General features: G+C 40.4%; 1 protein-coding gene across 1 annotated transcript in view; it reads left to right on the top strand.

Moving 5' to 3' along the window:
• Nucleotides 1-26,993, top strand: part of si:dkey-61l1.4 (collagen alpha-1(I) chain) — a 104,782-nt gene that overhangs the window by 62,357 nt on the left and 15,432 nt on the right. Inside the window, exons 13-47 of the mRNA XM_035435770.1 lie at nt 2,644-2,751; nt 3,167-3,220; nt 4,920-4,973; nt 5,827-5,871; nt 6,608-6,661; nt 6,814-6,858; nt 7,852-7,905; nt 8,129-8,173; nt 8,281-8,334; nt 9,735-9,779; nt 10,644-10,697; nt 12,477-12,521; nt 12,646-12,699; nt 12,835-12,942; nt 13,850-13,903; nt 14,825-14,878; nt 15,069-15,113; nt 15,254-15,307; nt 15,980-16,024; nt 16,292-16,345; nt 16,450-16,503; nt 17,033-17,086; nt 19,599-19,652; nt 19,832-19,885; nt 20,107-20,151; nt 20,656-20,700; nt 21,130-21,237; nt 22,717-22,770; nt 22,945-22,998; nt 23,792-23,845; nt 24,216-24,323; nt 24,529-24,582; nt 25,307-25,414; nt 25,739-25,792; nt 26,412-26,465. Of these exons, the coding sequence (XP_035291661.1) occupies nt 2,644-2,751; nt 3,167-3,220; nt 4,920-4,973; nt 5,827-5,871; nt 6,608-6,661; nt 6,814-6,858; nt 7,852-7,905; nt 8,129-8,173; nt 8,281-8,334; nt 9,735-9,779; nt 10,644-10,697; nt 12,477-12,521; nt 12,646-12,699; nt 12,835-12,942; nt 13,850-13,903; nt 14,825-14,878; nt 15,069-15,113; nt 15,254-15,307; nt 15,980-16,024; nt 16,292-16,345; nt 16,450-16,503; nt 17,033-17,086; nt 19,599-19,652; nt 19,832-19,885; nt 20,107-20,151; nt 20,656-20,700; nt 21,130-21,237; nt 22,717-22,770; nt 22,945-22,998; nt 23,792-23,845; nt 24,216-24,323; nt 24,529-24,582; nt 25,307-25,414; nt 25,739-25,792; nt 26,412-26,465 (2,079 nt within the window). The remainder of the gene's footprint in view (nt 1-2,643; nt 2,752-3,166; nt 3,221-4,919; nt 4,974-5,826; nt 5,872-6,607; nt 6,662-6,813; nt 6,859-7,851; nt 7,906-8,128; nt 8,174-8,280; nt 8,335-9,734; nt 9,780-10,643; nt 10,698-12,476; nt 12,522-12,645; nt 12,700-12,834; nt 12,943-13,849; nt 13,904-14,824; nt 14,879-15,068; nt 15,114-15,253; nt 15,308-15,979; nt 16,025-16,291; nt 16,346-16,449; nt 16,504-17,032; nt 17,087-19,598; nt 19,653-19,831; nt 19,886-20,106; nt 20,152-20,655; nt 20,701-21,129; nt 21,238-22,716; nt 22,771-22,944; nt 22,999-23,791; nt 23,846-24,215; nt 24,324-24,528; nt 24,583-25,306; nt 25,415-25,738; nt 25,793-26,411; nt 26,466-26,993) is intronic.

The following is a 26,993-nucleotide window of genomic DNA, read 5'->3' as shown; positions in this document are numbered from 1 at the left end:
TGAATCAGAGCAAACCCCACATTCGTTTCCAATGTTGCATGTGATTTCACTACTACTGATTAATTCGAGGAAATTGAATGACAATGAATGACTGTTGTGATTTATATGCGGAGGACACTGTCCATGTGGAAATGTGGGAATGATTTATGGGAAACATCTGGAGAGTGCAGGGAAAAATGGATCCACCTCAAATTAATTTGTGAAGAAAGTCAAGTGTGTTTCTTCGCCCTCTTTGACGTTGCGCGCAGACTGGAATTTTGGTCTCAGGTTTCAGGTTTGATTCATTTATGCATGGGCATGAAGAACACAGACAGGCCACATGCTGTTCTCTTGCATTTCCTGTAGCGTTTGTGACTTCTGCTGAGTAACAGTAATAACTGACCAGTTTGTTTGTGGATTTATCTGTGGATGACACAGTCCGCTTTGTCGCAACTGACTTTTGAAAACGAGGCTACTGAAGGTGAGTGGACTGGTACTCTGAACAGCATGTCCACTGCTTGGCACCCTTTTAGCAGTTTCCAGTTTCCAATTGTACCTGACTGTGATTTGTTTAATTCTTCAAAAGTATTTTTGTGGGGGGCAAAATCAAAAATGTGATTTCTTACAAGCAGTGGGAAGCCATGCCTCCCAGCTGGCCTTGGTTTCATTCATTGGTGTCCTTGGTACAAATTGATGCACTGTGAGTGTTTTCCACGCACATATCCAAATGAACCAAACAAAACTACTGTTGCAATAAAATGACCAAGTGAACGAAACCTTGCTATACTGAATTAGTTTAAACTGTTAATTCATTCATCCATCCATCCATCCATTATCTATACCCAGTTAGGGTCATGGGAGATACTGGAGCCTATCCCAGCAAGCACTGGGCAAGAGGCAAGAATATGACCTGGACAGTTTACCAGTCCATCGCAGGGCACACACACCATTCACTCACATGCTCATACCTAGGGGCAATTTAGACACTCCAATTAATGTAACCTGCATGTTTTTGGACTGTGGGATGAAACCGGAGTACCCAGAGGAAACCCACGCAGACACGTGGAGAACATGCAAACTTCAGAAAGGCCAAACAATTAAATTAATTTGAGGTCATTTTGTATTTTTCAAACAAAAGGTTTGAATCAATACATGCACTGAAATACTGGCAACTGGGTTGCCAGAAACTTTCCATTTAAATAAGAGTTACAAAATGTTAAGTTACTTTAATGCAGGAGCAGGCTGTTTTTTTTCTAATAAAAGTTAAATGTGTTATGGTGTTTCACCATACATAATACAATTATTTACATTTTAGCTGTTCACAGTTTTTTTTACCTTCGTTTTTCTACAGACTTATCGTAAAATTCAGACTTTTTTTTACTGTGTGGCATTCCCTTCTTTTTTTGGGATTCTGATTTACATGGCGCAGTAGACATACTGAACTTTAATGTTGTTGTTTTTTTGATCTTCTGAACTGTTTTTTTCTCCAAATCTGTAATTATGTTTGTATCATCTTTTCTGAATTTGAAAGTCACTGTCATAATCTTCAGTACCACATCAAATCAGTAACTTTTAATTACCTAAATCCTAGTTAAAGCTCATGATTCAAGACTGCTTTTATCCTCAAAGGCTTTTTTGTCAGGCTCATTCTTCAAAAATCTGGCCTTTGAACCTTTTTTTTGAGTGTGGCTTTTGACAGATCCGAAGATAATGTCACACATTTACTCCTGTACTTCAGAGCTGCAATCAAATGATGACATTAGGTCCAATTATGTGCTCAGAATCTAACGCATTCAAAGCCACTGTTCTGCAAAAACCCATACTGGCTCAAGTCTTTCTCTGCAAAAACAAAGTCAATCTTTACAAGCATTTTGTAGAGTATTTAGACTATGTATGCTACTTTTTGCTGAATAAGTCATAATCAAGTCTATTTTATTTGTATAGCACTTTTCACTGAGGACTGTCTGACACACACTTTACGGAGCAGCAGAAGGACAATTGATTGCCAATGACATGAGACAGTTGGACTCATTTCATGATTTGCCAATGGAGTTAGACATTTTCACTTGTCAAGCAAAAAGCTACTTAAAACAAGCTAATATTTTCAACTTGAGTGAAAGAGATCAGATTTTTAAGTCTCATTACAAGACTAAATTACTTGTTAAGGTAGAATTTTTTTTTAACAGTGTACTGATAATGATCACCAAGTTCCATCAGAAACCCTTCACACCCTGCGTCTTCTGAGTGGTGTGTTTAGATTGTGCGTGTGTTCAAGTTCTGTTTGTTTTTAATGGGTGAGATCCGATTTAGGGCTAAGACACACGTGTGGGAGTCTGAGGTGAGAACACCCATCATTCAGTGTTCTCTCTGGGCCTTACCGGCTGTAATTCCTGTGATAAGTTCAGGGGGCTGGGGGTTTATTGGGAATACTAATGACATGTTTATGGCCTACTGAGTGGTTTCATTAGGAATATTTACCGTTTTCTGCCAATTTAAACTAATGGAGACAAAGGAGGGAAACCTTAGACATGCGCACGCATTCAAAATGAGCTCAGAATGCAGTGCTGATGCTTGCAGTCAGGTGCACGCCACACGCTTTACCCTCAGTCTGCACTGAGGGATTGTCCCCCAGTGAACTGAATGGATTGTGTTTGTGGCCCACAGGGCTATCCAGGGCCTAAGGGCATGGCTGGCAAGCCAGGGCACAAGGGCAGGGATGGAGAAAATGGTGCCAATGGACAGTCAGGCCCGCCAGGAAAACCTGGGATGCGGGTGAGGACGAAGGCCACCACTGATCCCTATGAGTGTGTGTGTCTGTGTATGTGTGTGTGCGCATGTGTGTTTGTGTGTGTGTGTGTGTGTGTGTGTGCATGTGAGTGTGTGTGTGTTTTTGTGTGTGTGTTTGTGCGTGGGTATAAACAGTATATATTTATGCCTTTACTTCCATCATGGTGTATGTGTGTGTGCGCATGTGCATGTGAGTTTGTGCGTGTGTGAGTGTGTGTGTTTTTGTGTGTGCGTGTGTGTGTTTGTGCGTGGGTATACACAGTATATATTTATGCCTATACTTACATCATGGAAATAATGTCTTGAGAGTTTAGGTATGAGTTTTACGTGTGATATTTAGAAGGTACTTAATGGAAATAGCATGTGTTCATAAATTTTATTTATGTATTTTTGGTTCCAGGGTCCACGAGGATACAAAGGGGAGTCGGCCCCCCCAGGGGAGAAAGGAGATGAGGTGAGGATGACGTCTCTCAAGATTTTCCTGTTCCGCCTGTCAAATATGGACAGAATTAATATCAACATGCGCTCCTCAAATGTTTGGACAGTCATGGTTAAATTATATGTGTAAGGTGGGGGCACAGTAGCTAATAATTTTGTGTTATGATTCAAGATTTGGTTGGACAAGTCGACTGCAATATTTATTTGTGTGTTTGTTGGAGAGGTGGAATAGAACAAACCTGACAGTTTGTAATCAGATTGTGAGTCATTGTGGACCAAATTCTGCAACCTGAATGTAATACCATCCATTGCCACTGGCGGAGGCATTTCAAAGGTTTTGCATCCTATTTTCAAACCCAGTTCAGCACTCAGATAATTTCCTTTTATTTATCCTCAAAATATTGTAAGATAGAAAATTACAATACGATAATTAAGCTACATAATATTATGCTTGTTTATATCCTGTATTTAAAAACATACTTTTACCCTAGACATTTCCCCTAGGTTTTGTGAGACTTAAAGACAAATAGAATTATTGAAATTATCCTACTTAAACATGTTAGAAAGTATATGCTATACCATACTTCATTGTGAGGCTGTACGATGAGATCATTCCTTAGTAATTCTCACAAACAATTACCTTTATATTTAGTATTTTTGGTGTTCCAAAGAGCAGTGCCTTCATTGACCCATACCATCCAGTCATTGTGAAATGAGGTCATTTTGGCTAATCTGATCTGCAATTGTGAGGTTAATTGATATTCCTCTTTATTTATGTGCCTGCATTGTATTAATCTTGAACTGATACCATGGACCAGAAGAGGGCTGGTTAGGATTGTCACATTGATTTGACAGATAACTTGAATTAAGCCTGAATTTGTCAAGTCATCATCTCAGAATATTGTACCTCCCCATCCTTTTTCCATTCGCTTACTGAAAAAGTTTGTTCATTATAAGTTATGAAGTCTGCAAACTTCATGGTGTACAGAGTTCATAACATTAATCAAGGGTATACAGTGCATACCTCAGCAAGCGGACAGCCACCGCCAACAGCTGTCAGAAGTAAAGCACTGTACAGACCAGTGCTACAATAGTCTGCTGGCAGAAAAAAAAACATTTGGCAAATATTCTGGCTTTCCATATCAGTTTACAGTTAACCTTCATCTCTGAAATACTGGCAGACCAATAGTGGGCCGCTCATGTGGTACCTACTGTATCTTTCAGGTTTCATGTTTTTTTTTTATTTCTTATTTTACTCTGAATTTATCTAAACAGGCTTTCAAGCTGTCAGTCAATGGTGCATTGCTGTTCAGTTGAGCAATTGGTTATTTAGCTTGTCTGTGTTGGAAAGGAATGCACAGTTGCACAACCATAATATTTTCTTTCCTTCAGTGTCTGGCCAAGTAACCTAGGTGAAACAACTGACAAGCTTTTCTTTGTTCCTGGTGCATAATCATAACCTAGCTGGGGGTCTATGGAATTTGGAAACTAAATGGAACAGACAGTATTAGTCGAGACAGGAAGTAACAGCCCACTATGTCAAAAGATCCAGATCTCTGTCTCAGAACACACTCTCCTGGAGTTGGTATTTACATGTCAGAGTTGTGATCTGTTATGTAACAGAAGGTGTGTGTGCGTGCGTGTGGACATGTCCAATACTTGCAAATGAATGAACAAGTAAGGCTACTTTGTCTTGTTTCTTCTTTCCATTGCAGGGTTTTGTTGGAGAAATTGGCCTTCGTGGAGAGAGGGGAGGGAAAGGGGTGAAGGTAAACCAAGATATTTCACAGCAGATTACATACTGAATTAATCAATTACATGCTTTCATTGAATTAATCTGTTGTTTCAACTGCTTTTTATTGCTTCATAACTGTGGGTTTGTGGTTGTGTTTGTTTGTTCTCTTGGGCATGATGTGGCTTGGTTAAGATCACCTGCTTTAGTGTTCTTGAGATTCCCATATCTAGTTTTAATTTTAAGGACACTCAAGACAAAATGCAAATGATCCAATTTCTATCTTAGGACATTTGTCTTCTAGAGAAGAGTTATTTGAAATTATTATTATTATTATTATTTGAAGTTGTTGCCCTCTAGTGGTAGAATAGGCGCTGCGTAAGGAGGTTTGTTGTATCGTTCTTTGCTTTAGCTTTGATTTCACGTTAAGGGTCTGATTTACAAAGACATTTAGCACATGACAAACATTTTAGCAGATGCAAAAGCAATAACATAGCTAATGATTGGTTGTGGTATTTGTTTTACACCAATCATTGGTTGTGTTATTAGTTTTGCATGCGCTAAAAGGAACTGCATGTGCTAAAGGTCTTAGCAAATCAGGTCCTGAATGTATACTTTTAAAGCTGTTTTTTAAGAGTGGGACAGTCCATTTTTTGTTGGTATAGAATTATTATTATTATTATTATTATTATTATTATTATTGTTTTTATTTGTATTATTATTATTATTATTATTATTATTATTATTACATATGGCCTAGCACATTTTTGTTATCAACATGTTTGATTGAAAATATTTAGTTTGCAGGAGTCAAATTTTTACATTTAAAGTATTTTGAATTGCCATTTGGCCCAGGTATGTCTATGATCATATTCATGTCTCCCGTCCAGGGCTCCAAAGGAGAACCAGGGCTCTCTGGCCCCCTTGGCCCACCTGTGAGTGTCCACCGACCTGGAGCTTCCCCCCCCCAGTGTGCACCCTAAAATCTCACACTACCTGTCTGCGTGCTTCAGTCCCAAATCTCATAAAACTTATTATACAAATACACATTACTCTGAGACAATACAGGTTTCATGTCAGTGCAGAATTTGATATCTGAAAAAAGGTGTTAATTGTTCCTGCTGACATTCTGTTGCACTTTCTATGAACTGATTTCACGGTCAATTCAACATACCACTATCCATTGTACCATTTATATCATGGCAGCTCAACCCTGTTCCAAAGGTCTACCGATATTTATTGTCCTGCATGTTTTTATTTCAAACCTAATTTGGCACACTTGATTCTAGTAATTAGCTGATCAAAGAGATCTCCAGCTGTTGAATGAGGTGTGCTTTGCTGGGGTTGGAGTGAAAATTTACAAAATGGTAGATCTCCAGGAACATCGATGGGCAGCCCTGGTTCATATGTAGTCTTTATTGAATATCTGTATTAAAAGCTGAAATGGAGGCCTTGAGTGATACATAAATCAACTGAAAGGTAATTTTGTCTATAATTTCCAGTCTACTTAGAAGAGCTTGCAAATGTTTGGTGATCAGACTAGGCAATTTTGCCCATCTAGACTCATAGTTAGCCATTTTCACATACATACACTTTAAGCTTAAATGCAGTTTCTGTGTACTGCTTAATTTTTGTGTGAAGTAACAATTTCCCCATTTGCTCTGTCCCCAGGGGCCACAGGGCAACCGAGGGGCCCAGGGTCTGCCGGGGCCTCCGGGGGAGAAGGTAAGTAATCTACATCACGAAGGGCTGAGAAGGGGTAAAGTGTTGCCATCCTATGAGTCAAATCAGGGTTTTATAGTTTTACAGTTTTAATCCACACACATGGTACACTAGATGCTGCACTTTCATGATGGTGTGATGGTTTGTTTTTCAAGGGGGAAGAAGGCCCCAGTGGAGCTCCTGGACCAACAGGGCCAGTGGTGAGTATCAGAGGCAGTTTGTTCACACATCGGTCCAGCGGCCTTGGTTTACATCCTCCCAAACTCAGTTCTGTAACCCTTGACTGCACTACGAACTGCTCGACAAGTCTTGCCTTAGTTCATTTTTAAATTCATAAGCAAGTTGAGATCATAAGACTGTCATAACAGTTTATTCTTAGGCTCAGACGTGATCCTGAAGGATAACAACTGTGACCCTCGTGTCTGGTGGCTTTAGCTTTACCTAAAACAGGTTTTTTCAACATCTAATCAGCTGGAGCTGTAGTCTGTAATGAGAGTTATGTTATATAAACTTGACTGACTGACTGGTTTATTTATTAATTGATTGATTAATGGAAGGCAAATTCATAGTGCAAGCCCTAAACTCCGAAAGAGCAGACTCCTGACTTCTGAAGACTAACATCTGCCCGTGGCAATGAGCCAAATTTGTTACGGAAATCGAATTTAATACAAAAATTATGGAAACGTAGATGCATGTACCCTGCTATGGAGGGCACTGCAGCAATACAATGAGCTTTTACTATAGTTGGTCATTCCAAATAATCTTCCACAATCTGTGATTGGCTATGGGAATATTTCTTGGTTCAGCATCAGTCAGTTATAATAGAAGTGAATTTACGATAGGGTTACTTCATCAATTGCGTAGACAATGGAGAAGCAGATAAGCTGTACCAATTGCCTTTGCATCTCCTCGCCTCCTTTCCTCCACATTCTTCCGTGTAGGAGACGAGTGGTAGTTGGGGAGGGGAGGAAAAGAGGTGAGAAGCAAAAAGTATTGGGACGCACCCACCTTTTAATGTAAATGTAAAACTTAATCAGGCACTGGGGGTCACTAGAGAACAACAAGGCATGTTTCCGGTATTATCATTATTATAATGAAGACAGCAAAAGAATGCTTTTTTGTAGGAATGTGCACACACAACCATAGATTGTATGCGTAAGTAAGTGTTCGTGTGTATGTTTTTCATTGCATAGGGAGCTCCGGGATGCACAGGGTCGGTCGGTGCTCAAGGGGTGAATGGCTCTGAGGTAATATCACAGCTTGCTTATTTTTGGGAAATTCATCACCTGTGATCTCCCAGAACTATTTCCAGCACCTATTATCCAGCTGTCTTAATATATATCTTTATCTTTTTTAATATGTGCAACATTGAAATCACCAAGGATTATGGAATATAATTTTAATGCATTATGTGTAGTCCTGCATATGACAGTGTGATGGCTAACAGTCTGTCTGAACTGGCCCCTGCAGGGAGATGCGGGACCAGCTGGTCCAGCTGGCCGAAGAGGCCCACAGGTATGAGCCGTCTGTGCATGACCGGCTGTATTTGGTCTGCTTTTTATCATTTGTGTTTGGTTTCCACTGTACAACTTCTTTACAGCATTACTGTTTGTCTGTTCCAGGGGCCCCAAGGGCTTATGGGTGTGAGGGGGTTCCCAGGGCCTCCGGGGCCTCAGGTGAGTCTTGAGAAAAGCTAGCTCAAAGCCTCAGCTAATGTTTCTAAGCAGGATTGTATGTACAAACTGATACAATTACAGACAGACTGGTCAAATGATTGGTTATGAACCCAGAAGTAGCATACACAGTTATGCCATATCACACTCTTTGTTTTCACTGATGCAAAAATGTCATTATTAAATGAAAACAAGTTTTCCATTGATAAAAATTAATTTCTATCAAAATCAGACAAAGGCATGCTGTGCCATGAAGAGTATGTGCCCCCTTTCGAATTTCCTCTATTGCCTATTTGTCACACATTTAATTTCAGATCTTTCAGCTTTTTAAGCAAAATGTAATATTAGACAGAGCAAAACCGAGTAAACAATTATTTCATTTATTTAATGAAAAAAATCTATCAAACCTGTTACGACCCATAACTCACCTGCGTTATAATAACCAGGTATACGCTATCAGACGTAACGCGAAGCCACCTCAACAATAACCGCAACTCGAAAGAAAACGTTTATTATACAGCAAAGCAGGGAGTGAGTCTATTTGTCCTAAAGGAGTTCTAAGCATATGTACCGGTTTGATGCAGGTCGTAGGATCTCACTGGGGTTAGGTAGATGTAACTCGTGCAAGACGGTCCTCCTGTCAAAAGTCCGTCCACCAGTTTTTTACAGATGTTTCGAGATACTGGGGAAGTTGCTGGCTACAATCCTTACAATCTGCACTCTTATCTAAAATAACTTTCTATCACTAAAAAGTAACACAATGGCTACTGTTAGTGACTGAACACGTTACAGGAAAGTTTGTAAGCAAAGATGGTGATGATGGTGGTCAAGACGAGCAGATTTCAGACAGCAGACAATGTGAACTATAGACAGTAGGCAACTCAGCTGTAGGGCAAGACTCAGACCAAGACTCAGACTAAGACTAACTTAAAGATGGGGAGGGGAGACAGAAACAAACGCAGCAGCAACAACTCATGTCACCCATGTGAAAAGTAATTGCTCCCTTAAACATGGACTTAATAAATATTTATTCACAGCACTGTATGTCTTATTCCTTATTCCAAAGGCAGCAATGCATAGTCTAAAGAATGGTAAGAGCAAAAGCAGATTATCAGATTCATCAAAGGCTAAGAATAGCATGGTCACTGAAAAGCAGACTATGAGCTCAGCTTTATAGTGAAAAAAAACACAGCTGATAGCATGGGCTTCGGTGTAATATACTTTGGACATTATAGTAATGAGATGAGCCAAGGAATACCATCATATATTTTAAATTGGGAGCAAAAACACTGTGAATATCACGTGTTGTATGCAGAGTTTGAGGAATTTTCATTGTTATGGCAGTACAGATGTTCAAACACTGTAAGCAATGCATAAATCTGTATCCTGCTGTGTTTTACCAGGGACCCCAAGGGAAGGATGGAGCTGCTGGCTGTAAAGGTGACCCTGTGAGTCTCCCTTTCCTCTTTCTGAGAGTGTGCTCTGCGTTGCCTGACACTGATAGGCTGTAAGGCTAATAATGGCACACGGCCATTTGGGAAAGATTGAGTTCAATTCATTTCTGTTTGTATAGCACTTTTTACAGAATACTGTCACAAAGGCTCTTTAGAGAGTTGCAAGGCACGAAGAAGAGCAAAAAAGCAAACGGAGCAAACACCAAGCCTGAACTCCCAAATAGCATGTGCATAAGGTAAAAAAAAAAAAAAAACTCCCAGTGGGGAGAACTCTTAACTGGTGACGAGAAAAAACTCTCCAATGGGAACCCAGTTATAGAGGAGGAGCCAATCCTCCACTGGTCAGCCAGGTGTACAGTGGTAGATGAATGGAAAATAGCAGACATTCTATAAGGGATCTATCACAGCAAATTCAATGGGTTACACAGCTTACAGATGAGGTGATAGCTAACGGGAATAATAAAAGACCAAATTGTAGTGCAGTTTAGAAGAGCCGGGTGATAGATCTGGAGCTCTTGGCTGCATCAAGGCATGGGCAGGGAAGGAACATGGCTGAAGCGGTCCAAGATAAGTCCTGTCCTTATATTAAAGCAAAGGCTTACTTTCTTCATTACATGGCTTGTCAATACACAGAATTGGGAAAGACTCTCAGCTGCATTATAGAACTGGCTTAGCCAATCTTGCAAGGATTAACATTAGTTCTCCTTTGAGTCCAGAAGTTAAATGTTGAAACTGCTGTGATGACTATTCTCTCTCTCTCTCTCTCTCTGTCTCTCTATCTCTCTCTTCCCCTCCCCTCTTTCTCTCTCTCTCTCTCTCTCTCTCTCTCTCTCTCTCCTTTCTTTCTTTGCTCTGCAGGGTACCATGGGGCTCATGGGGGCCAAGGGAGAGAGAGGATTTGAAGGGTCAAAGGTGAGTGGAATTTGGACAGTGCTGAAACACAATTTTTCCCTCATCTCTAAAATTTTATCCATCCAATAACCATGCTCTAATTGTACGAAACTCAATTTCCCACAGCGGAAATGGCCGTGAGTTAGTAAGGAAAACAGAATATGTACCACATCTATTAAATCCCTGCACTCCCACTTCCCAGTTTTCTTTTCTGACAGACTGTTCAAAAATAGAACACAGTATGCTGAAATATTTTCTTACATTTATTTATTTATAAATTTAAAAGAGGAGCATTTTTGTTGAGAAGCATTAAGTAATGGCAATGAAATGGTTTGACAGATGGCTGCATTGCAGGTGAAATGTTTTAACTATAATTCTTTAAAAAGAATTCAATAAAGCAGCAGATTACTGATATTGATGTGGTTTCAATGGTTTCAATATGAACACTATTCTAGCTTTTATATAGTAATGTACTGACTGACCCTACTCAGACTACTTCAGAGTCTCATCATTACCGATCACTCCTTCTATTGGGAGAGCATCACACAGAGAGGGATTGGAAGCATATTTGGAAAATGGAAACATGAGGGCACTGATGTGGCTGAGAACATGCCAGCCCTAAAGTAGCGACTTCCTTGGTCTTTGAAGACTGCACAGTGTGAACTGACATTTTGAATTTTGAAATACTCTTCCCCAATTCTGTCTTTAGGGATTCTTTGAGAATAGCTGAAATCACTTAACCGGGGTTTACTTTGTCGCCTCTACTTGATCAGTCTTGTCGTATTTTAATTTCAAAAATATATGTTATCAATAACCTGGATTTGGGGTGGATTCTTTGGATGGTGTAGAGAATGAATCTCCATGCCTGACTCATTGCCCTTAAATGGAAGGAGCAGGAGAGTCATTTAGGCTTACCCCATAAGGTTCTAACAGTAATATGCTCTGAACGAGCTCTCCTGCAGTATCCAGACTGCAGGAGAGGTCTAGTAGTGGATGACCTAAAGAGAATGTCAGGCATTTCAGTCTTAGTCAGGTTGATGTTAAAGTGAGAGGCTGCCATTTAGCTTGATGTCCTTCAGGAAAGCTGAGATTTGTAATGAGACTTAGGTGTCAGATGGAGGAAAAGAGAGGAAAAGCCATGTATCTGTCTGGAAACCATGGCATGAAATGATGGACTCAATGGATCGCATATAACAGGAAATGAGGATGGGGCCAAGTACAGAGCCTTGAGGGACACCTGTAGGAAGGTCATGTAAATGATACATGCTACCATCCCAGCAAACCCTGAAGGACCATCCACATATGCAGGATTTGGGGGAGAAGGATAGCATAGAAGCTGGATGGTAATTCTGTATGGCAGAAGAGTCCAGAGTCGATTTCCAGCTTCCATTGCCAACACAAAACTCAACCTCAGCCACCACCACAAACTCCAAGGCCACCACAAACCCTAGCCCAACCCCAGAAACAAACCCAAAACTCATACTCAAATAACTAAAATCTCCAGTTTTTTATTTCAGTGAGATTATATTGTCAGATAATATATTATCTGATATTTAGCTAAAATTATATTCTAAAGGTTTTATACAACCTTAAGGTGGTTATTGCATTTGTGCCACTGTTAAGGGGTGTCATTCATTTTTCCAGACTAACACATTTCCCATGCCTTCCCATACAAAACTTCAAGACATTTGTTTATACCCCATAGTAGCAATGAGACCCAGGACAAGTACAAATGGTGTGAAAATAACCAAATAGCTTTGTGATATGACAGCCTTGTATTTCTCTCTCTATCTCTCCCAGGGAATCATGGGAGGTCCTGGTCTGCCTGGGATCCCAGGTAGCAGAGTAAGATCTGTACTCTTCTCTTAAAGTTTTCCCTGCTATAATTTGAGTCTGTCCTGCTTGTTACACTCAGAGGGCCTAATGTTAGTCTACCCCTGACCTTTTCTGACCACTGCTTCTCCTACAGGGCGATGGAGGGATGGATGGGGACAAGGGGGATATGGGGTCAAAAGGCAACAAGGTGAGGGCCTCAGCTGCTACATTAAATGTCGTTTGACCTTGCTTGTCCATCATGTTTTCCATCTACTTGCCTTTTCCTCATTGGCCTTCCATTTTGGCTTTCTCTTTTACATCTTTATCTTCTTCAATCTGCTAGGGTGTCCAAGGTGCTCCAGGAGTCATGGGTCCACAGGGGGAGAGGGGTCCAAGCGGATTGCAAGGCTTCCCTGGGGTGAAAGGACAACCTGGCCCTCAAGGAATTCAGGTACACACCAACCTGTTGTTCCTCTCCTGCTGATATTCCTTTCTTATTGACATTGTACATTTCCCTATCACACTTCTATTTCTGCATAATGTGCCATGAAAATACAAAGGGTAGGGGGAAACAGTGGCCTGTCAAATCAATTCTGTTCTTGTTATCATTCCCGCTCCCATCCACTTCTCCGATGTACTTTCCCATGAGTCAGTGTGCTATTTCCACTCTATATGCCATGCAGTAATACATGCCACTGCAGTCATGAACAGAGTGGCTGTGTTTCTCTGGTGCATTAATCAGAGAATCTAAATCCACCCCACCTATAGCTGCACATAGCCAATCTTCCAGTCACTGTCATCTGATGATATATTGAGGCTTCAGCCTGAAATGACTCAGCTTGGGGGCCTAGTTTTTGCCCAGGACAAGTAGCTTTACCAACTGGGAGCCCAAAAATAAGAATTGATAAATTGTAAAATAGGGCCTTATTTCTTTATTCATTCATTTATTATCAGTGGCTATGGATACTACTTGTGTAAAAGCCCTGAGTCAAATATGTTTTTGTTTTGGATACAAATACTTTTCTGTGACAAGATCAGTAAAGCGTAGAAAAGTATCTGTATCTAATTACAGAATGTTACTCATTTACAACATGTTACTTGTGTTATTGTGGGGAATGTGTCCTGTTAATTATACTTTATGGCATGCAAGAAGCCACATGAGTTTCCTTTGAAGAATGATAAAGAGTTGTAATTTACATGTAACCAAACCCTCACAGTGCACCTTCACCAGCTGAGCCTACCAAGAGCCCATGTATTTTGTTAGTAAGTACCTGATAGGATGTAGCTACAAAAGTGGGCACTGCATGGTACTTTGACCCTGAGCAGAGAGGTCAGTGTTGCATCTTTTCATTTTGCAGGGTGAAGAAGGAGAGGCTGGCGTCCAGGGTCATGTCGGCATTGCGGGATCCAAGGTCAGAGAAATATTTAGATATTATCTCAGGGGTGATTTACTGGAAATTTGACAGAGGTCGCATTAAACTGCTGCTTCGTCCATTTTGTTTACTGTTGTGATCCACCAAAAAAGTACATGAGCAGATGATGAGTGGATTATTTTCAACCATATTGGGTAAATTTCAGGTAAAGTACAGAGATGAATTTAGAGACAGGAATTATATGGCAGAAGTATTTAAAGTTAAGCCCCTGGAATAAATATTCACCCCAACTTGTATTTGACCTGGGAATTTAGTTGCAGGTCTGCTATACTGAAACCAGACAGGCTATGTGTACAAATGTAACTTGGTAAAACACCAAAGACCAATTAGTGCTCTAATTTCCACATGGTGAAACCAAAGTGTATACAAATTCTCTTAAATAAAAGCTGAGGACCTGTGTTTTTTTCAGTCAGTGGTGGTTCCTATGGTGATAAATGGTTGTGAGGTCATGGATGCAGCTCTGCGATTGATGGACTTTTTTTGAACTTCCTTTGGACTGATGCATTGTTCCCACCATTACACTTAAGAACTTTCTTGCTCATCGTTACTACTTGCCAACAGAAATATAAACACGCTGAAGTGTTTGGGCTTGATATGCACTAATAATATTACCCAATCAAAATGTCATGACACACTTGCTTCAATTTATGTGGACCATTTTTGTGTGATGTCATCAACCTGAAAGATATATATATATATATATGTAGACATCTGAGTTGTCATTGTTTCTTATATTAGCCACATCCATTCTCCTACCAGCCTCAATTTGAGTTTTTAAAAATCTATTTATCTGGCAATTGTAACATCATAGATCATGTGTAAAATCAGTGTGCTATAATATCATATCCACTGTGTGTTGAGGTGTTGTCTCCTTAAATCTACTTCTCTTTTGTGGTGAAGGGGAACAAAGGGCCTCTGGGTCGCATTGGGAAGTCTGGAAACAAAGGAAGCAGGGTGAGAAGCTCAAAAACACCGCTTTATATTCATCTTTCTTGGTCTCTCTTTCTCACTCTCTCTCACTCTGTCATACTCACTCAGTGTTTTCAGCCCTATCCCTTAGTCATGTACATCTCTTTATGTCTCTTTTGTTCATGTCATCTCGCTCTCTCTTCTCTCTCTGATGTGTCTTGCTCCTTGTCTTCAGGGTCGTCTAGGACAGCAGGGTCCTGTTGGTATACCTGGACTACTGGTAAGATGGAAAAACTGGCCTTTATCCAAGAAGTTACATTTTAATTAAGAAACACTCCATGAATGCAGGTAAATTCTGACTTCCTGTGTGTGTGTGTGTGTGTGTGTGTGTGTGTGTGTGTTTGCGTGCTTTTGTTGCAGGGTTTACAAGGGCTACCTGGAACAGAAGGGGCAGAAGGAAAGCCTGGTACACAGGTTCCCATTCTATACCTTTTCATCTCATTGGTCCTTTTACTGTCACATGACCAAATCTGCCCAATCACACTGCAAGGAGGTGTATCACTGCACCTTGCCATGTTTACAAAGTAGATATTGAAAATAAAGTCAGAAAATGATAAACATGCTGGAAGCACCCTTGTCCACAATTACTTATCTGTTCTGAAATACAATTAAATTAAAACTGGGTGTATTATTTTAAATGAAGAATACTTAAGATCCATCATTTAAACACATGTGTTTGTATCTGTGGTTCTATATTACTGGGTGCAATTGACTTCATTCCCATCCCCTCAGTTTGGAATGGCTGGTTGTCTTACTATGCGTGTCCCCTCAGTGCTAATTCAGGAGAGCATGGACTGGCATTCTACAAAATGCTTGTAGCCAGCCTTGGCTTTTTCAGTGAATGCAGTTCATTAGCTTAAATGTGCAGTTGTTGTACTGGAGGACCACTGTTTTTTCACAGCTGGTTTAGAAAAAGCAGTCAGCAGTTTTTCCCTGCACGATGAGACGGAGAAAGGCGATTCTATAGTCAGTTTCTGTTGCTTTGCAGAGTTGCTGGTCACCATTGGCGGTGGAATATGTGTCTGCTTATGTGCATGTGTGAGTGCATGTGCGTGTGTATTGCTGATGGCTGATTTGTTGTGACAGGGCACCCAGGGTTCAGTGGGAGGTGCTGGCAGTAAAGGTCCCAGAGTGAGTATTATCTTTATTTATTTATTAATTTTTTTTTTTTTTTTGTCAGTCCATAATTCCCTTTCTTTTTTGTTTCTTTTTTAATTCATGAAATGGCCTGTCAACACACCAAAAACTTTCAATGCCTTCACAGACTGTGTTTATTCCATCCAGCTCTGATATAGGTTAAATAGTGTAGTACTAGAACAAACATCCCTCATTTGAGTCTGGAAGTTATACTAACTGTATAAAGATCTGACTAACCCCTGCCCCCCTCTCTCTCTCTAGGGGTTAACGGGGCTTGTGGGAGAGCCAGGCGTTGGTGGAGCCCCAGGTCCTCCGGTATGTTCTCTTTTTACCTGTCCTTACCCATTTAATTTCCTGTTTATCTTTTTTTTAACCTGCACCTCTACAGCTCTGACTGGTTATCTGTGGTGTGCACACAGGGTCCGCCAGGACGGACTGGGCAAGATGGCAGCCCTGGGCCACCTGGGGAAAGGGTGAGTGACCGATACTTCCTGTGTGCGTATACTCCCTCGTGCATGTTTATGTCACGTGCAATTATTGTCCTAACAAAATAATTTCAGCATTAAAAAACCAGGTCACTCATACAGAAAGCATATACCATTGCTAGGATCTATATCTATTTAAACAAAAATGATGGCTAGATGAAGAAATAGATGACCATATTACTTGAACAAGCATAAGCATTAAAACAAGCATTGTTTTGGGGTATAGTTTAATTTTTGTGGAACATACTGATGAAAGTTGTAACTTTCAACTTTTAATTTTTATATAATTATAATGTAACTTCATATGCAAACATATTTTTAGGAATTGTGAAATTATACATTTTAGAGATGCATAGAGAGTGTATGCTTTGTGTTAGTGAGTAAGTTTTGAACATTTTTTTATCAACCAAGTTATGATTTTTGTATGTTAAGGGGAATATAAATAACATATTATTTGTATGTTAAGGGGGGGTTTAATAACATAATACCTTGCTTCTGTATCTTCTATCTCTCCCAGGGATTCATGGGAAAGCCAGGCATGGAGGGCTCTCAGGGGCCAGTAGGCATGTATGTAAGTGTTACCTGTACAGGTCTTACCCAGGTCTGCATGCAGTCTGGTCTCTCTATCACGCACACTTACACTAAAGAATATACACATGGTATCCTACAGATGGGCAGTGCAGCCCTCTCTGCATGGGCTGCTTTATAAAAATAATTTATCATTTATAATTTCATGATCATAAATTAATAATAATGTAACATTCTAACTGTTGTATTGTGTATTTCTCACACTCAACCTGTGCATAGGTGTGATCGTGTTCACTGAGTGTATATTTTGCCCGTGGATATTATTATCACTGGTCGTGTGTGGATGTTTGTGCTTATGTCTGTGAGTACTGTATGTGTGTTCATGGGTGTAGGTGGGTAGGTGTTTATTTGTCTGGTTGTGTGCATGTGTGCATATGTTTATGTGAGTGTTTGCTCACACTCTTGCGTGAAAGTATGTGTTTGTACATGTGTATATGTACTGTATGTTGTGTGAGTGTAATTGCAAGCGTGAGTATGTGTGATGCAGGCATCACAAGGCCTTGCTACACGCACACACACAGAAATGGCAATGGCCTTCAATAAACATTCAGCATATACATATGGACTGCATTTGTTTGAACGGCTTGTTGCCTACAGTGCCGGTGTTGGAGCGCGCCCACTACCAGAGTCGCAGCACCAGAGTAGCAGCAGCAGAAAAGGAAACAAACATGCTGTGTTTATGAAGCTAGTTAGCATTCAATGATTCATATGCTCATAGCTATTCTGTAACACTACGGTCAACATTGCCGATGTAATTATTTCTATAAACCCAGGAGTTTGTAGATAGTCTTGGTTGTATTTGTGCATTTGTGTGTGGCATAAAAACATGTTTGCGTGAAGTGTGTGAAGACTTATTGTCTAGAGGACAGAGAAGGGAAGTAAGACTGGAATGGTGACATCTTTTTATGAATACAAAACATAATTGGGGGGTGAGAAATAAGGTATAAAAGTGTGGGATTGGGATGATTTCAGATGTTAGAAAAACATAAAAACCATTACGGTAACCACCCTGGTCGATGGTCTATGCCTTGTGATTGCTTTATTATTATTCTTAGAGCAGCCTAAATAAAGGAAAGTTAATGTTTCATCTCATTTGGATCTTGGTCCTTCTGAGATAGACTAATTAAAAGGTTGACATAATGCATATGCTTACATGCATTTACAGTTCCCTCCAAGAATGGTGAAATTAGTTGTGATGAATATGAGACAAAATTGCAGACAGTCAGCTTTTATTTTGTGGTATTTACATACGTATGTTTTACCATTTTACAGAAACAGCTGTTTTTGTGTTGAGTGCCCCCATTTTCAGCTATGCAAAAATAAGTTAATGGATGACTGACAGGTGTTAAGTGTTACCAGGCATTTCCTTTTGCATGGATTGTTCCCACGTGAAAGGGCATGGAGCATCAAGTCTTGGTTTTAGCCTTTGTTTTCATCTGTGGAGATTGCACTTGGAGTCAGAAGGCATACACGTTCATGAAGATCAGAGAACTAACTATTAGCTAAAAACAACTAATCTGTAAGCTGAGAGGACAGAATAACTCATAAATAAGGACAACACAGGCACTGGGTATATAAAGTACTGCAGTTTGGAATGTCTTGAGAAAGAAAGAAACCGCTGGTGGACTCAGAAATAAGCACTGTACTGGTTGGCCAAGGAAGTCGACTGCAGTTGATGTCAGATGAAGAGCTGTGAAGAAAAACTCTAAAACAGTCAGCAGTCTCCAGAGGGCAGGGGTAAAAATATCACAAGCCACTGTACGCAGAGGACTTTGAGAGCAGAATTATAGAGGTTACACTGCAATATGCAAACCTGTCATCTGCAGCAAGTATTGAAAGGCCAGATTAGAATTTGCCAATACATCCAAAGATGACAGATGAGACCAAAATAAACATCTGCCGAAGCGATGAAAAGCCACAAGTGTGGAGATAAGTAGGAACACAGCCCATGATGTCCTTGAAATATGGAAGAGGTACTGTAGTGTCAGGCCTTTGTGTGTCTGCTTCTGAAACAGGTTAACTCATCTTTGTTGATGATGTAATGGAGGATGTAAAAATAAATCCCTTAAACCTCATCAGCTGGTGCTTCATTCTGCAGCAAAACAATTACCCCATACTCACTGACTATGCAACCTAAGCATTCGTCAGTGGGAAAAAGTAGAACGTTTTGGACTAGTCAGGTCTGTCAACTGATTTAAATCCAATCGATCAGACATTTTTGAAGAGGAGACTGAAGCCCCTCAAAACAAAAATCAACATAAAGCGGCTGCAGTGAAGGTTGGAAAAGTATTTCCGAAGAAGATGCCAAATGTTTGGTGATGTCAGTGGGTCGTACACTTACAGACACAGTTATTGCATTTAAGGGCTATGCAACCAAATATTAGACTTTATTGATTTGATTTACTTTTATGTTCATGGGTTAACTTGTGTGTGTGTGTGTGTGTGTGTGCATGTGTGTGTGCTCCCTGGTCTCACTGTGTGTTTTGTCTTCCCAGGGTTATCCAGGAGCAGTGGGTATGCGTGGGAGACCAGGGCATATGGGGGAAAGGGTGAGGTAACTTTTTTGATTCTCTCATTCAATATTATATCTTTAATACATCTCTGCTCTCTCTGAACATTCCATAGCCTTTTTTTCTTTAATAAAATACATGTTGGCTCTTGCCCGAGAGTGAGTGATCATACAGATGTGGGTGATGTCTCTTAATGCAGTGTGTTGTTCTGCCTGCAGGGAGAGCCAGGTGTCAGGGGCCTTCCTGGGCATCCAGGGAAGTGTGGGGTGCCGGTAAGTGACCTCACTGTCTTGCTCGTGTGGTCTTTGTCAGGTTTTTTCTTTAGTTGCAGTTATAAGGCTGTGTACTGTTTGTGTGTGTGTGTGTGTGTGTGTATGCGTGCGTGTGCATGTGTGTAATTTACTGTGTGCATTGAATCTGGCCTGTCACCATCTGTGCACTGTGAGCAGTGGTCGTGTTATATTTGAGTAGTGACCTTTCAATTGTGTTACAGGGTGCACAGGGACCTCTCGGAGAAAGAGGCCCACCAGGACCTCAGGTGAGAAGAGCACATGAACTCTATACAGTAACATACTGTAGTCCTATAGTTTTCATGTACATCCGATACAATCATGTATCATGAATTTTAATAGGCGCTGAGTAATATGTCTACAAGAGAAGTAACGGAGGAGAAAGGGATTCATTTCAGAGGCTGTACAGTGGTATGCTGTAACCTAGACCGTAATTGTGATCGAGGTATTAAAAGCCCTCTCACTGAAATTTAAGCCTTGTTGCCTTGCATAAGCAATGACCAAATGAGACTGCGAGCTGTTGTCGGGCTCTTTGTTCTCAGTCTTATTCAAAATCGAAAACTGTTGCATTCCCCATCTGATTAAGACTTTGAGAGGAGTCTTTCTCTCACCCTGTTTGCCACATTGGTGCGTTCTTAGTAGTAGTTATTACTGTACATCCTGTGCCCTTGTTTTACTGCCCATCCTGTTGTCGTTAATGCCTCTCTCTCTCTCTCTCTCTCTCTATTTCTCTTGGGATGTTCGCTTTTCAGGGACGGCCGGGGCCACCAGGGCCTAAAGGGATGCCAGGGCCTAATGTGAGTATTGGAGATCTTCCTTCACTCCCACATAGGGCTGGTCAATAAAACCAAACTCCAACATTACGTTGCTTGCATGCAGAGAAAAAGAAAAACACAGACAGCCAATCACGCTGCAGGAATAGGCCTCTAGGACAGCTATCACATTGTTGATGTAAACGTACATAATGCTGGAAAAATGACCATGTTTATTGAGTTGGAAAGACACCAAGGGTAGCGCAAAATTTGAGAGTGAAATCTTGTGGATCCTCCAAGGACGAGGAAATTGTTGAGAGCAGGTTTCGGAAGGAGCTGTAAACCACCATACTGTGAAGTGTTTTAATTGGTTTCTGAACACATTGACAGAGACGTAGACAGAAATTCAAGGTTGTCTGCTTTTTGTGTGGCCACCATGTATTTTTTGGGCACTCAGTCAATGCTTCATTGCAGGGTTCACCTGGTCTCCCTGGTCCAGACGGTGGGATAGGGAAGCCGGGCCCCCCAGGAAGTCAAGGGCCCCTAGGGCCACAGGGACCAGGCGGGCCCCCTGGATTTCCAGTGAGTGTTTGTGTCTTATCTCTTTTGCACCCATTGCTTTCTCTGCTCAGCATTCTTCTGTTGGTGAGAAAGGTCCATTGTCGTGAGTACAACTGACTGCAGCTGACGCCTTTTTGCTGAGACATTTTAATGTAATATCCCTGACATTTAATTATTCCATGCTTTTATTACTAAAATATATTAAAATGCACAGTCTGAGCTTCCTTTGGCTCTCCCTTTTAGCTGATTTCGAATGGTTTCCATGGTGATTCATCCCCAGAAGTAAAGTCAAGACAGCAGGCAGACAGCTTAAACAAATGAGCAACAAAGATAACTGAACTACGTGCTAAAAAAGTGACCTCTCTTTAATCATAGAATGGTCTAGATTTCATGATTATGGGTGAGCACAAGAAATATAACAGATAAAACACTGTCAATATTAAGAAAGTTACATAAGCAAAGCAAAGACTCTATATATTAACAAAACAATTCCTTAAAAAATATGTCTGTCTACCAAATTATTGATATTGAAATGATGCCAAGTTAATCTAAACTTCAAAACTTTACAACTAAAGTTTGTCAGAAGCTAAACACGTCATATAGCAAAGCATTGCTGCCCATGTTTTCCTGCATTGATTCAATTAACTTGGCCTGGTGCTTCTGCATTTCAAGAGAGTGTGGTATTCATGTGTTTTATCAGTATTTGCAACCTTTGCTAGTGTCAGCAGAAAGTTTCTGAGATAAGGTCTATCACTTTGCAGTATAGCATACATAATAACAGGAATTAAGAATAATATATTAGAATAATATTAAGTATGATATTCAGAAGTCTATAGAAAGTAGAGTTGCATCTGTTCAAGGTATGATAGTTAGCATTCTGTGCATTAAGGTACTAATGCAGAATATTTCCCAAAGATCAACAGTAATGTTTACTAAAGATTTCCATAGAACAAGTGGTGATTTCATGTGGTTTTTTTAAAAGACTTTTAAAGTCAGCAAGGGGTTTGTCAGTAGCATTTTTTAATTTGGGAACTGTCACCTAAAATGGGGGCATAATTGACAGCTAGTTAAGGTGAGGTCACTGGCAATTATCCAATCCAATTAATACAGTATTGAATTCATGGGCTCAATGTGCATTCACTGGAAATCTGGAGCAAGGACATGGTGCATTTGGTTTGCACCACTAGAGTTAACTTACTATCTGAATAGGCATGACAGATGGTATATACAGTCATAAATTAGTCCAGATTATCTAGCTTTAATGTATCTATTGTAGTAATTATTATAGAAGGCGATCTTTACTCACATAAAATGCAATTGGTGATTCTATGTCATTTCTAATATTTGCATTGTGTATCAGGTTCATTCAGTGAACACCAATTTTGAAGCTGTTTTTTTAACTATAGTAACAGGAAGCCATCTTTCCTACTCCAGTTCACATGTAGAAATGGTACCGAGGCAAGCTAGCTGTCATGCTATCAAATGTCTTGTATTTTGCAGGGCAAACCGGGGATGGATGGATCCTTGGGTCCAGCTGGAGAGAAGGGGGACAAGGTGAGGGAGGGTGCAAGGTTGCCACAGGGCCCAGTTATGGGGTCTACGTAGGGTATGTTAAAATGAGCACAAACCTGTAGGTAGTTGGTAAGGTGCTGTGCCTGTCAGATTTGGGTATTAATAAGAACATGCTGAGCATCATTCTTTGTTTGCTAATGTGTTAATTTCCTCCAGGGTGTGCTTGGACCTCCAGGTGATCACGGCCCCCCTGGGTTGGATGGCGAGCAGGTCAGTTAGGTTTCTTAAAACAGACTCAAGAAACAGCATTCACTGTGTGTCATGAGAGACATTATGTCCCACTTTCTATGAACAAACACTCCTACGGTATCTGTAAACAATGAACATAGATGGGCGGAATGGTCTGATGTTGTCTGCAAGCAGTCATATTCTTATGTTCTTTCCTAGCATCTGGAACACCTGCCATTGAATCAAATTTGTCTTTTGTCATCAAAATGAATGTCCTTCATACCATGAACCTTTTTTGGAAAGTTCTGCCTTTTGATTGGTTCATGTAAAGTGTCTGACCACAATAGCATGCTGTTCGTGAGGAGCTGACCACTCGAGTGTACGTTCAAATCTCTCTGGATCAGTTGTGGCTAGTGATGGTGCACTGAAGGGTTGTAATTGGTTATGTCCCCATGAGAGATTCCTCCCCTCTCCTCACCTGCCAGCGACTTCTTCTGTGGTGGCTAACATTGGAGAAAGCTAGTGCTATTAACTGTCTGGAATTGCTATGGAATTTGTGGATGAGTAGGAGTCCTACTAGGACTGGGATTGTCAAAGACAGCTCAGTGAGGTTCACACAGCCATTACTGCCTGGCATATGCTGTTGTTGTTGTGGCTCTATTGGTGCTGTTCTTTTAATGTGTCTTGCCTTGGTGGCTTAGTGAATGACTCTGTCTGAAGTGACAGGTAAAATGTAAATGCATCAGGAAATGAGCAGTGAGCTCAGTCCAGGCTGGGATGGTGACATCTTATTCATCAGGACATTGTTTGCTTCATTGTCTTTTTGTCTTTCCAGGGTCTTCCAGGCCCAGGCGGCATTGAGGGCGCAGCAGGGGGAAAAGGAGAACAGGTGGGTTTACAGGTCAAAATGGCGACGTTGGGATTGCAGTCCAGTGGAGTGCTTTCTGTCTGTTTGCTTGCGGTGTGTGAAAGACTGGAAAAATAACAATGGGTCTTCTGGTGGAGCAAAACTCTTATGTGTAGGGCCTGGATTCAATTTATTTGTAAACACATTTTCATTGAGTTCAGTAATCATGAACTTAGCAAATTGTGTTTGTGAAAGAAAAATTTGGCATTGCAAATTAACTTAAGGACAATCCAGACTTAAATCTGTTTGGTAGTTTGTACTGTTCATTTAACATGCATCAGTGAAGCTCATGCTTACAGTGCTGACCCAACTGTTACTCATCATAACCCCAACTCTCTGTAATGCATGCCAGGGAGCCTCAGGCCCCAGAGGGAGCCCGGGACCTCAGGGGCCCCCCGGAGAGATAGGGCCACTGGGTGCCAAAGGTCTGCAGGGCAACCAAGGACAGCAGGGCAAGGAGGTGAAAACACCAACTCTACTCATCAATCAATCAATCGAGTTTGTCTGTTTGGTTATGGTTAAATGAAAAAAGTAACAATTTTAATTAAAAAAATCTGTGTAATTCACTCTGGATACGAGTGTTGGCTTTATGAATTTTTAAGAAACTGCATAGATCTGTGGGTTACCACATTCATCCTGTTCGTCACACCATCATTTTGTTGTAGGGTGACATCGGAGTGATTGGTGGAACTGGTGACCCAGGGCCAAAGGGGCAAAAGGTAAAAGAAAACTGTTGCGGTTGCATTTATTTAGTATCTTAGGTTTACTCTAATACATCACGCTTCAAAGTTACAGACTGACTGTTCAACCAGTAAATCAGAGGTAGGCCACACTTACAAAAGAAAAGGCTTTTGAAATTAGAAAAGTAGAAGATCTTATACCATTGGTAAAGGCTACAATGGGAGAAAGTCAGTAGTGTTGAAGAAGGGCTAGAACAAAATTAAACTGTATGCAAAAGATCAAAGTGTAACTGAAAACGTGATCCTTCAGAAAAGACGTATAAAAGCGTTGGACTAAAGGGACTAATATTCTAAATGTAATCTGATTTGACTATTGATTATTAATGTAAACTGTGGTACATGACTACAAAATGGGAATTATATATTAAGAAACTAAGGCTACAGTAATATATGACAAGTAAATAAAGGATTTAAAAAACGTGTGTGATGTGTGTTGACTATCAAAGTTATGAAATGTTTTGTTCCAAACTAATACTGTGCACAATTACTCTTCTGGTTTACACACTCCAAATTGTATGCCTTTAATAACCAATTTCTTATCAGGGGGTTATTTCAGGAGCGAAGTTTTAATCCCACTTGAGACATGACCCTATGTGACTATGGTTGCTGTACTGCTGCTCTGACTAGAAACAAAGATCTGTGTTGCCATGGAATTGATCTGTTATGAATGCATTTGGTGGTTGTGTATTGGTGTTGCTCGCAGGGGGATGTGGGCCCTCGTGGATTTCAGGGGCCTCCAGGGCCTTCTGGGGCCCTTGGGGAGAATGGCGAGAGAGGACCAAAAGGAGAGAAGGGATATCCGGGACTACTAGTGAGTATCTTATCTGTTTCCCAACGGTGTCATCATGAATATGACATCATATTGATTGTAATTTGTATTCATGTATAAGTGTAGTGCACTTGCAGCGAGGTGATGCTTTTGAAAATTTGTAATTTTTGATTTAAAAAAACACAGAAAATATTGTTCAGTTCTCAGTCACATTTTATAAATCACTGTACATCTCGGTGAGATATTTCTGAAATGTTCAAATTAATGTTGCAATATTATGGACTAGAGCTACCTGTGTTTTTGACACGTGGGCTTTCCTGTGAATAAAATGATGCTGAATATTGGTGCTGTGGTTGTTTTTCCCAGGGGCAGGTGGGGTTATTGGGGGGAACTGGACCATCAGGCCTGCCAGGAGTGGAGGTAGGTGTGCTTATGCTCAGGCTAATAGTGCACATATGTTTTTTTAATAATGCAAAACCTGTATTTTAGAGAGGAAGGGAATGGGATAAAATAGAAGAGGAAATGTGTTAACACATTTTTTCTGAGACTATGAGGGGGGAGGGAGGGTGAGGGAGAGAGTAAACATATTCTACCCCATTACATCTGCTATTAAAGGAGACGTCACTACAAACATGCATATCAATGATAAGCTATTTCAAGCTTATCTGCAAGAAGAACAACAGGGAAATTGTGGAAGAGATATGACATGATAATTTTCACCCTGGCATAGGATATTTTATTATTTTTGATGTGCGGAATAGCTTATTAGGAATCATAATAGAAAATGAATTCCCTTGGGATTCTTAAGATCAGACTTTACACAGAATATAGACAGAATGAGGAGGGAGAGCCAGCTATTTCAGGAGCTCAAGGGAGAACATAAGATGTATAAAATAATAAAACAAATAAAATATGTATTTGTTTGTTTGTTTGTAAGTGTTTACAGTGTGAAAGATAATTTTTTAGTCATTGGTCATGTTGTGGAAGTGTAAAGTGTTCCTGGGAAGATTTTAGATGTGATTTTTTTGTTTTTCCTCAGGGTCCTCCAGGCCCCCCAGGCCTGCCAGGGCCAGATGGACCTCAGGGGCAGCAGGTACAGTACTAACTGAGATGGCAACCATCGCTGTCACTCTTTATTATAAGTGCTGGTTATTTGGTCTTATCAGAGAATGTAATACACAAACAAAAGTTAGCCCTGATTCTGGTCAAGAAGTTAGTCATTTATGTCAAAAAGCCTCCATGGCAGCATCTCAGAGAAAGTCAAAACCAATGCAGAAATTGGGTATGTGTTCTTCTTTTGCGGTTGTCCACAAAACAGATGACCTAGAAGATAATTGTACACTGTTCAATATAAGAGATGCTTAATTTGATATATTATTGCATCATCGAGTCTGACATCGCAAATAGCTTGACATTTCTGACACGCAGCCAAAACATTGAGCTATTTGTAGTGTCAGCCCCTATTATTTAATCATATGTCAAATAAATGTTTTTCAAAGATTATTTTGGAGCATGTCCAGCATTCTTTTTAGTCGGGAAATGAAATCATAAAAGGAAAAACTGTACCAGTCCAGCATACAGATTTGTGCATCCTAGTGCAATTTATTGGTAGCATGACAGA

Source organism: Anguilla anguilla, chromosome 10 (genome assembly GCF_013347855.1).
Source record: "Anguilla anguilla isolate fAngAng1 chromosome 10, fAngAng1.pri, whole genome shotgun sequence".
In the NCBI taxonomy this organism is placed as follows: Eukaryota; Metazoa; Chordata; class Actinopteri; order Anguilliformes; family Anguillidae; genus Anguilla; species Anguilla anguilla.
This window is presented reverse-complemented; position numbering and strand designations above follow the sequence as displayed.